At 44.7% G+C, this 12701-nt stretch overlaps 1 protein-coding gene across 4 annotated transcripts in view; it reads right to left on the bottom strand.

Moving 5' to 3' along the window:
- LOC129864883 (PHD finger protein 21A-like) overlaps positions 1 to 12701 on the bottom strand; it is a 458909-nt gene that overhangs the window by 399500 nt on the left and 46708 nt on the right. For all 4 annotated transcript variants that reach the window (XM_055937182.1, XM_055937183.1, XM_055937185.1 and 1 more), the window contains exon 3: positions 9432 to 10490. In XM_055937182.1, the coding sequence (XP_055793157.1) occupies positions 9432 to 10490 (1059 nt within the window). The remainder of the gene's footprint in view (positions 1 to 9431; positions 10491 to 12701) is intronic.

The raw sequence follows: 12701 nt of genomic DNA, 5'->3' as shown, positions 1-12701 counted from the left end.
GAGTGATAGAGGAAGGGAGAGGGGGACACCAGGGATAGCGGGGGGAGAGGGGGAGGAGTGATAGAGGAAGGGAGAGGGGGACACCAGGGATAGCGGGGGGAGAGGGGGAGGAGTGATAGAGGAAGGGAGAGGGGGACACCAGGGATAGCGGGGGGAGAGGGGGAGGAGATTGATATCTGCTCCAGCTCTGAGTTAGCAGCTAATAGTTAGCATTAGCATCATATCAGAGAACCTAGTAGTTTGCATTAGCACCATATCAGATAAACTAATAGTTAGCAGTAGCACCACATCAGATAACCTAATAGTTAGCATTAGCACCATATCAGAGAACCTAATAGTTAGCATTATCACCATATCAGATAACCTAATAGTTAGCATTAGCACCATATCAGAGAACCTAATAGTTAGCATTAGCACCATATCAGATAACCTAATAGTTAGCATTAGCATCATATCAGAGAACCTAATAGTTAGCAGTAGCATCATATCAGAGAACCTAATAGTTAGCAGTAGTACCATATCAGAGAACCTAATAGTTAGCATTAGTACCATATCAGAGAACCTAATAGTTAGTGTGTGGTTAGATAAATGATAATTGTTTATTGGCTTTTTAATCCTTATTGATGTAATAATTTATGTAATGTAATATAAAAGACAAGCTTTTCTTTATCCTCTAATACAACACGGTTTGAGTTCTTGTCATTGATGTATAATCATTTAGGATAGTGGTTTTACCTCTGGGTCCTCGTCCTTCTGCTTCTTCTTCTTCTTGGCTGGTGTAGAGGAGGGAGAGATGGAGGGGCTGTCGGCTCCCTGGGGTCCTCCTGGGGAGTCCTGGGAGGAGCTGGGGGGAGCAGCCCCCGGCTGGATTATTTTCAACTGGGAAAACACACACACACACACACACACACACACACACACACACACACACACACACACACACACACACACACACACACACACACACACACACACACACACACACACACACACACACGTGCAGGCAGGGAGAGCGTTAAGCATTAGTCAGTTAATTGGCTGTTGATTCGAATAACTATTTAGTGGGTTAGGGTTAGTACTATTTAGTGGGTTAGGGTTAGTACTAGTACTATTTAGTGGGTTAGGGTTAGTACTAGTACTATTTAGTGGGTTAGGGTTAGGGTTAGTACTAGTACTATTTAGTGGGTTAGGGTTAGGGTTAGTATTAGTACTATTTAGAGGGTTAGGGTTAGTACTATTTAGAGGGTTAGGGTTAGTACTAGTACTATTTAGTGGGTTAGGGTTAGTACTATTTAGTGGGTTAGGGTTAGGGTTAGTATTAGTACTATTTAGAGGGTTAGGGTTAGGGTTAGTACTATTTAGAGGGTTAGGGTTAGTACTAGTACTATTTAGTGGGAAGGGTTAGGGTTAGTACTAGTACTATTTAGTGGGTTAGGGTTAGTATTAGTACTATTTAGTGGGTTAGGGTTAGGGTTAGTATTAGTATTATTTAGAGGGTTAGGGTTAGGGTTAGTATTAGTACTATTTAGAGGGTTAGGGTTAGGGTTAGGGTTAGTACTATTTAGTGGGTTAGGGTTAGGGTTAGTACTAGTACTATTTAGTGGGTTAGGGTTAGTATTAGTACTATTTAGTGGGTTAGGGTTAGGGTTAGTATTAGTACTATTTAGTGGGTTAGGGTTAGTATTAGTACTATTTAGTGGGTTAGGGTTAGGGTTAGTATTAGTACTATTTAGTGGGTTAGGGTTAGGGTTAGTACTATTTAGTGGGTTAGGGTTAGGGTTAGTATTAGTACTATTTAGTGGGTTAGGGTTAGTACTAGTACTATTTAGTGGGTTAGGGTTAGGGTTAGTATTAGTACTATTTAGTGGGTTAGGGTTAGTATTAGTACTATTTAGTGGGTTAGGGTTAGTATTAGTACTATTTAGTGGGTTAGGGTTAGGGTTAGGGTTAGTACTATTTAGTGGGTTAGGGTTAGTATTAGTACTATTTAGTGGGTTAGGGTTAGGGTTAGTATTAGTACTATTTAGTGGGTTAGGGTTAGTACTAGTACTATTTAGTGGGTTAGGGTTAGTACTAGTACTATTTAGTGGGTTAGGGTTAGGGTTAGTACTATTACTATTTAGTGGGTTAGGGTTAGTACTAGTACTATTTAGTGGGTTAGGGTTAGTATTAGTACTATTTAGTGGGTTAGGGTTAGTACTAGTACTATTTAGTGGGTTAGGGTTAGGGTTAGTACTATTTAGTGGGTTAGGGTTAGTACTATTTAGAGGGTTAGGGTTAGTACTAGTACTATTTAGTGGGTTAGGGTTAGTACTAGTACTATTTAGTGGGTTAGGGTTAGGGTTAGTACTAGTACTATTTAGTGGGTTAGGGTTAGGGTTAGTACTATTTAGTGGGTTAGGGTTAGTATTAGTACTATTTAGTGGGTTAGGGTTAGGGTTAGTATTAGTACTATTTAGTGGGTTAGGGTTAGTACTAGTACTATTTAGTGGGTTAGGGTTAGGGTTAGTATTAGTACTATTTAGTGGGTTAGGGTTAGTACTATTACTATTTAGTGGGTTAGTACTAGTACTATTTAGTGGGTTAGGGTTAGTACTAGTACTATTTAGTGGGTTAGGGTTAGTACTAGTACTATTTAGTGGGTTAGGGTTAGTACTAGTACTATTTAGTGGGTTAGGGTTAGGGTTAGTATTAGTACTATTTAGTGGGTTAGGGTTAGGGTTAGTATTAGTACTATTTAGTGGGTTAGGGTTAGGGTTAGTACTAGTACTATTTAGAGGGTTAGGGTTAGGGTTAGTATTAGTACTATTTAGAGGGTTAGGGTTAGTATTAGTACTATTTAGTGGGTTAGGGTTAGTATTAGTACTATTTAGAGGGTTAGGGTTAGTATTAGTACTATTTAGTGGGTTAGGGTTAGTATTAGTACTATTTAGTGGGTTAGGGTTAGTATTAGTACTATTTAGTGGGTTAGGGTTAGGGTTAGTATTAGTACTATTTAGTGGGTTAGGGTTAGGGTTAGTACTAGTACTATTTAGTGGGTTAGGGTTAGGGTTAGTACTAGTACTATTTAGTGGGTTAGGGTTAGGGTTAGTACTAGTACTATTTAGAGGGTTAGGGTTAGGGTTAGTATTAGTACTATTTAGTGGGTTAGGGTTAGTACTAGTACTATTTAGAGGGTTAGGGTTAGGGTTAGTATTAGTACTATTTAGTGGGTTAGGGTTAGTATTAGTACTATTTAGTGGGTTAGGGTTAGGGTTAGTACTAGTACTATTTAGAGGGTTAGGGTTAGGGTTAGTACTAGTACTATTTAGTGGGTTAGGGTTAGTATTAGTACTATTTAGTGGGTTAGGGTTAGTACTAGTACTATTTAGTGGGTTAGGGTTAGGGTTAGTACTAGTACTATTTAGTGGGTTAGGGTTAGTACTAGTACTATTTAGTGGGAAGGGAAGGTAGACAATTAAATTGTGATTGATTTAAATTAGGAATGATAAAGCACAATTCTACCTGAAATGATGCCTGTAACGATGCCTGTAACGATGCCTGTAACGATGCCTGTAACGATGCCTGTAACGATGCCTGTAATGATGCCTGATGATGCCTGATGATGCCAGTAATGATGCCTGTAATGATGCCTGTAATGATGCCTGTAATGATGCCTGATGATGCCTGTAATGATGCCTGTAATGATGCCTGATGATGCCAGTAATGATGCCTGTAACGATGCCTGTAGTGATGCCTGTAATGATGCCTGTATCGATGCCTGTAATGATACCTGTAATGATGCCTGTAGTGATGCATGTAATGATGCCTGTAATGATGCATGTAATGATGCCTGTAATGATGCCTGTAATGATGCCTGTAATGAATCCTGTAATGATACCTGTAATGATGCCTGTAATGATGCCTGTATTGATGCCTGTAATGATGCCTGTAATGATGTCTGTATTGATGCCTGTATTGATGCCAGTAATGATGCCAGTAATGATGCCTGTAACGATGCCTGTAACGATGCCTGTAACGATGCCTGTAACGATGCCAGTAACAATGCCAGTAACAATGCCTGATGATACCTGTAATGATGCCTGTAATGATACCTGTATTGATGCCTGATGATACCTGTAAGGATGCCTGTATCGATGCCTGTAACGATGCCTGTAATGATGCCTGTATTGATGTCTGTAACGATGTCTGTAACGATGTCTGTAACGATGTCTGTAACGATGTCTGTAACGATGTCTGTAACGATGCCTGTAACGATACCTGTAATGATGCCTGGTATGTAATGATGCCTGTAACGATGCCTGTAATGATGCCTGTAATGATCCCTGTAATGATGCCTGGTATGTAATGATGCCTGTAACGATGCCTGTAATGATGCCTGTAATGATCCCTGTAACGATACCTGTAATGATGCCTGGTATGTAATGATGCCTGTAACGATGCCTGTAATGATGCCTGTAATGATCCCTGTAATGATGCCTGGTATGTAACGATGTCTGTAACGATGCCTGTATTGATGCCTGTAATGATGCCTGTAATGATACCTGTAATGATGCCTGGTATGTAATGATGCCTGTAACGATGCCTGTAATGATGCCTGTAATGATCCCTGTAATGATGCCTGTAATGATGCCTGTAATGATGCCTGTAATGATGCCTGTAATGATGCCTGTAGTGATGCCTGTAGTGATGCCTGTAATGATGCCTGTATTGATGCCTGTAATGATGCCTGTAGTGATGCCTGTAATGATGCCTGTAATGATGCCTGTAATGATGCCTGTATTGATGCCTGTAATTATACCTGTAATGATGCCTGTAATGATGCCTGTAATGATGCCTGTAATGATGCCTGTATTGATTCCAGTAATGATGCCAGTAATGATGCCTGTAATGATGCCTCTAATGATACCTGTAATGTGATGCCTGTAACGATGCCTGTAACGATGCCTGTAACGATGCCTGTAACGATGCCTGTAACGATGCCTGTAACGATGCCTGTAATGATGCCTGATGATACCTGTAATGATGCCTGTAATGATGCCTGTAATGATGCCTGTATTGATGCCTGTATTGAATCCTGTAATGATGCCTGTAATGATGCCTGTCGTGATGCCTGTATTTGATCCCTGTAGTGATGCCTGTAATGATGCCTGTATTGATGCCTGTAATGATGCCTGTAATTATACCTGTAATGATACCTGTAATGATGCCTGTAACGATGCCTGTAACGATGCCTGTAATGATGCCTGTAATGATGCCTGCATTGATGCAAGTAATGATGCCAGTAATGATGCCTGTAATGATGCCTGTAATGATGCCTGTAATGATGCCTGTATTGATGCCTGTATTGATGCCAGTAATGATGCCAGTAATGATGCCTGTAATGATGCCTGTATTGATGCCAGTAATGATGCCAGTAATGATGCCTGTAATGATGCCTGTAATGATGCCTGTAATGATGCCTGTAATGATGCCTGTATTGATGCCAGTAATGATGCCAGTAATGATGCCTGTAATGATGCCTGTAATGATGCCTGTAACGATGCCTGTATTGATGCCTGTAACGATGCCTGTAACGATGCCTGTAATGATACCTGTAATGTGATGTCTGTAACGATGCCTGTAACGATGCCTGTAACGATGCCTGTAACGATGCCTGTAACGATACCTGTAATGATGCCTGTAATGATGCCTGATGATACCTGTAATGATGCCGGTAACGATGCCTTTAACGATGCCTGTAACGATGCCTGTAACGATGCCTGTATTGATGCCTGTAACGATGCCTGTAATGATACCTGTAATGATGCCTGTAATGATACCTGTAATGATGCCTGGTATGTAACGATGCCTGTAACGATGCCTGTAACGATGCCTGTATTGATGCCTGTAATGATGCCTGTATTGATGCCTGTAATGATGCCTGTAATGATGCCTGTAATGATACCTGTAATGATGCCTGTAGTGATGCCTGTATTTGATCCCTGTATTTGATCCCTGTAGTGATGCCTGTAATGATGCCTGTAATGATGCCTGTAATGATGCCTGTATTGATGCCAGTAATGATGCCAGTAATGATGCCTGTAATGATGCCTGTAATGATGCCTGTAATGATGCCTGTAATGAAACCTGTAATGTGATACCTGTAATGTGATGCCTGTAACGATGCCTGTAACGATGCCTGTAACGATGCCTGTAATGATGCCTGATGATACCTGTAATGATGCCTGTAATGTGATGCCTGTAACGATGCCTGTAACGATGCCTGTAACGATGCCTGTAACGATGCCTGTAACGATGCCTGTAACGATGCCTGTAACGATGCCTGTAATGATGCCTGTAATGATGCCTGTAATGATGCCTGTAATGATACCTGTAATGATGCCTGGTATGTAATGATGCCTGTAACGATGCCTGTAACGATGCCTGTATTGATGCCTGTAATGATGCCTGTATTGATGCCTGTAATGATGCCTGTAATGATGCCTGTAATGATGCCTGTAATGATACCTGTAATGATGCCTGTAATGATGCCTGTATTGATGCCTGTAATGATGCCTGTAATGATGCCTGTAATGATGCCTGTAATGATGCCTGTAATGATGCCTGGTATGTAATGATGCCTGTAATGATGCCTGTAATGATGCCTGTAATGATGTCTGTAATGATGTCTGTATTGATGCCTGTAATCATGCCTGTAATGATGCCTGTAATGATGCCTGTAATGATGCCTGTATTGATGCCTGTATTTGATGCCTGTAATGATGCCTGTAATGATGCCTGTAATGATGCCTGTGATGATTCCTGTAATGATTCCTGTAATGTGAGGCCTGTAACGATGCCTGTAACGATGCCTGTAACGATGCCTGTAACGATGCCTGTAACGATGCCTGTAACGATGCCTGTAACGATGCCTGTAACGATGCCTGTAACGATGCCTGTAACGATGCCTGTATTGATGCCTGTAATGATGCCTGTTGTGATACCTGTAATGATGCCTGTAATGATACCTGTATTTGATGCCTGTAATGATGCCTGTGATGATTCCTGTAATGATGCCTGTATTGAGGCCTGTTGTGATACCTGTAATGATGCCTGTATTGATGCCTGTAATGATGCCTGTAATTATACCTGTAATGATACCTGTAATGATGCCTGTAACGATGCCTGTAATGATGCCTGTAATGATGCCTGTAATGATGCCTGCATTGATGCAAGTAATGATGCCAGTAATGATGCCTGTAATGATGCCTGTAATGATGCCTGTAATGATGCCTGTATTGATGCCTGTATTGATGCCAGTAATGATGCCAGTAATGATGCCTGTAATGATGCCTGTATTGATGCCAGTAATGATGCCAGTAATGATGCCTGTAATGATGCCTGTAATGATGCCTGTAATGATGCCTGTAATGATGCCTGTATTGATGCCAGTAATGATGCCAGTAATGATGCCTGTAATGATGCCTGTAATGATGCCTGTAACGATGCCTGTATTGATGCCTGTAACGATGCCTGTAACGATGCCTGTAATGATACCTGTAATGTGATGTCTGTAACGATGCCTGTAACGATGCCTGTAACGATGCCTGTAACGATGCCTGTAACGATACCTGTAATGATGCCTGTAATGATGCCTGATGATACCTGTAATGATGCCGGTAACGATGCCTTTAACGATGCCTGTAACGATGCCTGTAACGATGCCTGTATTGATGCCTGTAACGATGCCTGTAATGATACCTGTAATGATGCCTGTAATGATACCTGTAATGATGCCTGGTATGTAACGATGCCTGTAACGATGCCTGTAACGATGCCTGTATTGATGCCTGTAATGATGCCTGTATTGATGCCTGTAATGATGCCTGTAATGATGCCTGTAATGATGCCTGTAATGATACCTGTAATGATGCCTGTAGTGATGCCTGTATTTGATCCCTGTAGTGATGCCTGTAGTGATGCCTGTAATGATGCCTGTAATGATGCCTGTAATGATGCCTGTATTGATGCCAGTAATGATGCCAGTAATGATGCCTGTAATGATGCCTGTAATGATGCCTGTAATGAAACCTGTAATGTGATACCTGTAATGTGATGCCTGTAACGATGCCTGTAACGATGCCTGTAACGATGCCTGTAACGATGCCTGTAATGATGCCTGATGATACCTGTAATGATGCCTGTAATGTGATGCCTGTAACGATGCCTGTAACGATGCCTGTAACGATGCCTGTAACGATGCCTGTAACGATGCCTGTAACGATGCCTGTAACGATGCCTGTAATGATGCCTGTAATGATGCCTGTAATGATGCCTGTAATGATACCTGTAATGATGCCTGGTATGTAATGATGCCTGTAACGATGCCTGTAACGATGCCTGTATTGATGCCTGTAATGATGCCTGTATTGATGCCTGTAATGATGCCTGTAATGATGCCTGTAATGATGCCTGTAATGATGCCTGTAATGATACCTGTAATGATGCCTGTAATGATGCCTGTATTGATGCCTGTAATGATGCCTGTAATGATGCCTGTAATGATGCCTGTAATGATGCCTGTAATGATGCCTGGTATGTAATGATGCCTGTAATGATGCCTGTAATGATGTCTGTAATGATGTCTGTATTGATGCCTGTAATCATGCCTGTAATGATGCCTGTAATGATGCCTGTAATGATGCCTGTATTGATGCCTGTATTTGATGCCTGTAATGATGCCTGTAATGATGCCTGTAATGATGCCTGTGATGATTCCTGTAATGATTCCTGTAATGTGAGGCCTGTAACGATGCCTGTAACGATGCCTGTAACGATGCCTGTAACGATGCCTGTAACGATGCCTGTAACGATGCCTGTAACGATGCCTGTAACGATGCCTGTAACGATGCCTGTATTGATGCCTGTAATGATGCCTGTATTGATGCCTGTAATGATGCCTGTTGTGATACCTGTAATGATGCCTGTAATGATACCTGTATTTGATGCCTGTAATGATGCCTGTGATGATTCCTGTAATGATGCCTGTATTGAGGCCTGTTGTGATACCTGTAATGATGCCTGTAATGATGTCTGTAATGATACCTGTGATGATTCCTGTAATGATGCCTGTAATGATACCTGTATTTGATTCCTGTAATGATGCCTGTATTGAGGCCTGTTGTGATACCTGTAATGATGCCTGTAATGATGTCTGTAATGATGCCTGTAATGATGCCTGTAATGTGAGGCCTGACAGAAGAGTTAGATCAGCGTGAAGTGTGTGATTGTAGAGACCATGCAGACAAGACAGTCAGTAGGGCTGGTAGGACTAACAGAAGAGTTAGATCAGCAGGAAGTGTGTGATTGTAGAGAACATGCAGACAGAGACAGTCAGTAGGGCTGGTAGGACTGACAGAAGGATGTGTAGGACAAGGACAGTCTTTAACCTTATTGTCAGTGTTGAAGACCAGCGGCTGGACCTTGACTGCCTCACTGATGGTCCACACCCTGTTGTTCCCGGTGTCGGCGGGCGGCGAGGCAGAGATGACTGAGAAGGTCACACCGGGGGGTACTGAGGCTGAGGTGGCTGTTGGGCTGGTAGAGGTGGGGGAGATGGAGGAGAGGCCTCCAGGCCAGGCTAGGGCCAGGGAGAGAGACTGGGTCTGGGCCGGGGAGAGAGACTGGGGGTGGGCCAGGGAGAGAGACTGGGTCTGGGCCGGGGTGAGAGACTGGGTCTGGGCCAGGGAGAGAGACTGGGTCTGGGCCGGGGTGAGAGACTGGGTCTGGGCCAGGGTGAGAGACTGGGTCTGGGCCAGGGTGAGAGACTGGGTCTGGGCCAGGGAGAGAGACTGGGTCTGGGCCAGGGTGAGAGACTGGGTCTGTGCCAGGGAGAGAGACTGGGTCTGTGCCAGGGAGAGAGACTGGGTCTGGGCCGGGGAGAGAGACTGGATCTGGGCCGGGGAGAGAGACTGGGTCTGGGCGAGAGACTGGGTCTGGGGCTGGAGAGAGGCCAGGGTCTGGGGCTGGAGAGAGGCCAGGGTCCGGAGAGAGGCCAGGGGAGAGGCCAGGGTCTGGGGCTGGAGAGAGGCCAGGGTCTGGGCCAGGGGAGAGGCCAGGGTCTGGGCCAGGGGAGAGGCCAGGGTCTGGGGCTGGAGAGAGGCCAGGGGAGAGGCCAGAGTCTGGGCCAGGGGAGGGGGTGAGGAGGTTGTGCTGGTGGCTGTGTCTCCCTGGCCTACGGAGAGGCGTTCTGGGCTGAACGTGCTGTTGGCTGTAGGCAGGGCCGGGCCGAGGGTGTGGCTCTGGGTGAGGGTGTGGCTAGAGCTGTGGGTGTGGTTAAAGTTGTGGGCGTGGCTCTTAGGGCTGACTACAGCGGTAGCTCTCTGGAGGTTGAGGAGACTGAGGGTCTGACAGGATGACTGTTTCTGGCTGGCTGGCTGCTCCTTAGGGAGAGACACAGGGCTGTGGCTGAGGAGGAGGCTGGCTGGGATCACACTCTTTGGCTGAACCTGGAGAGGAGGGAGGGAGAGAAGGAGCATGTTAAAACTTCTTTGGGATAGGGGGCAGCATTTTCACGTCCGGATGAAAAGCGTGCTTAAAGTAAACTGCCTGTTACTCAGGCCCAGAAGCTAGGATTTGCATATAATTGGTATATTTAGATAGAAAACACTCTAACATGTCTAAAACTGTTATAATTATGTATGTGAGTATAACAGAACTGATATGTAGGTGAAACCCCGAGGACAAACCCTTTCCCCCCCAAAAAAATTGGCTTACTACTATTTTCAATGGCAAGTACTATAATTATAAGCCCAAGTCCTCCCAAATTGCAGTTCCTAGGGCTTCCACTAGATGTCAACAGTCTTTAGAAAGAGTTTCAGGCTGGTTTTTGGTTAATGGTTGATGGTGCTGCCACCTGGTGGTTACTTCAACACCTGGTGGTTACTTCACACCTGGTGGTTAGTTCAACACCTGGTGGTTACTTCAACACCTGGTGGTTAGTTCAACGCCTGGTGGTTACTTCAACACCTGGTGGTTACTTCAACACCTGGTGGTTACCTCAACACCTGGTGGTCACTTCAACACCTGGTGGTTACTTCAACACCTGGTGGTTACTTCAACACCTGGTGGTTACTTCACACCTGGTGGTTACTTCAACACCTGGTGGTCACTTCAACACCTGGTGGTTACTTCAACACCTGGTGGTAACTTCAACACCTGGTGGTTACCTCACCACCTGGTGGTCACTTCAACACCTGGTGGTCACTTCAACACCTGGTGGTTACTTCAACACCTGGTGGTTACCTCAACACCTGGTGGTCACTTCAACACCTGGTGGTCACTTCAACACCTGGTGGTTACTTCAACACCTGGTGGTTAGTTCAACACCTGGTGGTTAGTTCACACCTGGTGGTTACTTCAACACCTGGTGGTTACTTCAACACCTGGTGGTTACCTCAACACCTGGTGGTTACTTCAACACCTGGTGGTTACTTCAACACCTGGTGGTTACTTCAACACCTGGTGGTTACTTCAACACCTGGTGGTTACTTCAACACCTGGTGGTTACCTCAACACCTGGTGGTTACCTCAACACCTGGTGGTCACTTCAACACCTGGTGGTCACTTCAACACCTGGTGGTCACTTCAACACCTGGTGGTCACTTCAACACCTGGTGGTTACTTCAACACCTGGTGGTCACTTCAACACCTGGTGGTCACTTCAACACCTGGTGGTTACTTCAACACCTGGTGGTTACTTCAACACCTGGTGGTTACTTCAACACCTGGTGGTTACTTCACACCTGGTGGTTACTTCAACACCTGGTGGTTACTTCAACACCTGGTGGTTACTTCAACACCTGGTGGTTACCTCAACACCTGGTGGTTACCTCAACACCTGGTGGTCACTTCAACACCTGGTGGTTACTTCAACACCTGGTGGTCACTTCAACACCTGGTGGTCACTTCAACACCTGGTGGTTACTTCAACACCTGGTGGTTACTTCAACACCTGGTGGTTACTTCAACACCTGGTGGTTACTTCACACCTGGTGGTTACCTCAACACCTGGTGGTTACTTCACACCTGGTGGTTACCTCAACACCTGGTGGTTACTTCACACCTGGTGGTTACTTCACACCTGGTGATTAGTTCAACACCTGGTGGTTACTTCACACCTGGTGGTTACTTCACACCTGGTGGTTACTTCAACACCTGGTGGTTACTTCAACACCTGGTGGTTACCTCAACACCTGGTGGTTACTTCAACACCTGGTGGTTACTTCAACACCTGGTGGTTACCTCAACACCTGGTGGTTACTTCAACACCTGGTGGTTACCTCAACACCTGGTGGTTACTTCAACACCTGGTGGTTACCTCAACACCTGGTGGTTACCTCAACACCTGGTGGTTACTTCAACACCTGGTGGTTCCTTCAACACCTGGTGGTTACTTCAACACCTGGTGGTTACTTCAACACCTGGTGGTTACTTCAACACCTGGTGGTCACTTCAACACCTGGTGGTCACTTCAACACCTGGTGGTCCCTTCAACACCTGGTGGTTCCTTCAACACCTGGTGGTTCCTTCAACACCTGGTGGTTCCTTCAACACCTGGTGGTTCCTTCAACACCTGGTGGTTCCTTCAACACCTGGTGGTTCCTTCAACACCTGGTGGTTCCTTCAACACCTGCGCTCTGATACACCACCAGGCCTCC

Source organism: Salvelinus fontinalis, chromosome 11, assembly GCF_029448725.1.
Source record: "Salvelinus fontinalis isolate EN_2023a chromosome 11, ASM2944872v1, whole genome shotgun sequence".
Taxonomy (NCBI): domain Eukaryota; kingdom Metazoa; phylum Chordata; class Actinopteri; order Salmoniformes; family Salmonidae; genus Salvelinus; species Salvelinus fontinalis.
This window is presented reverse-complemented; position numbering and strand designations above follow the sequence as displayed.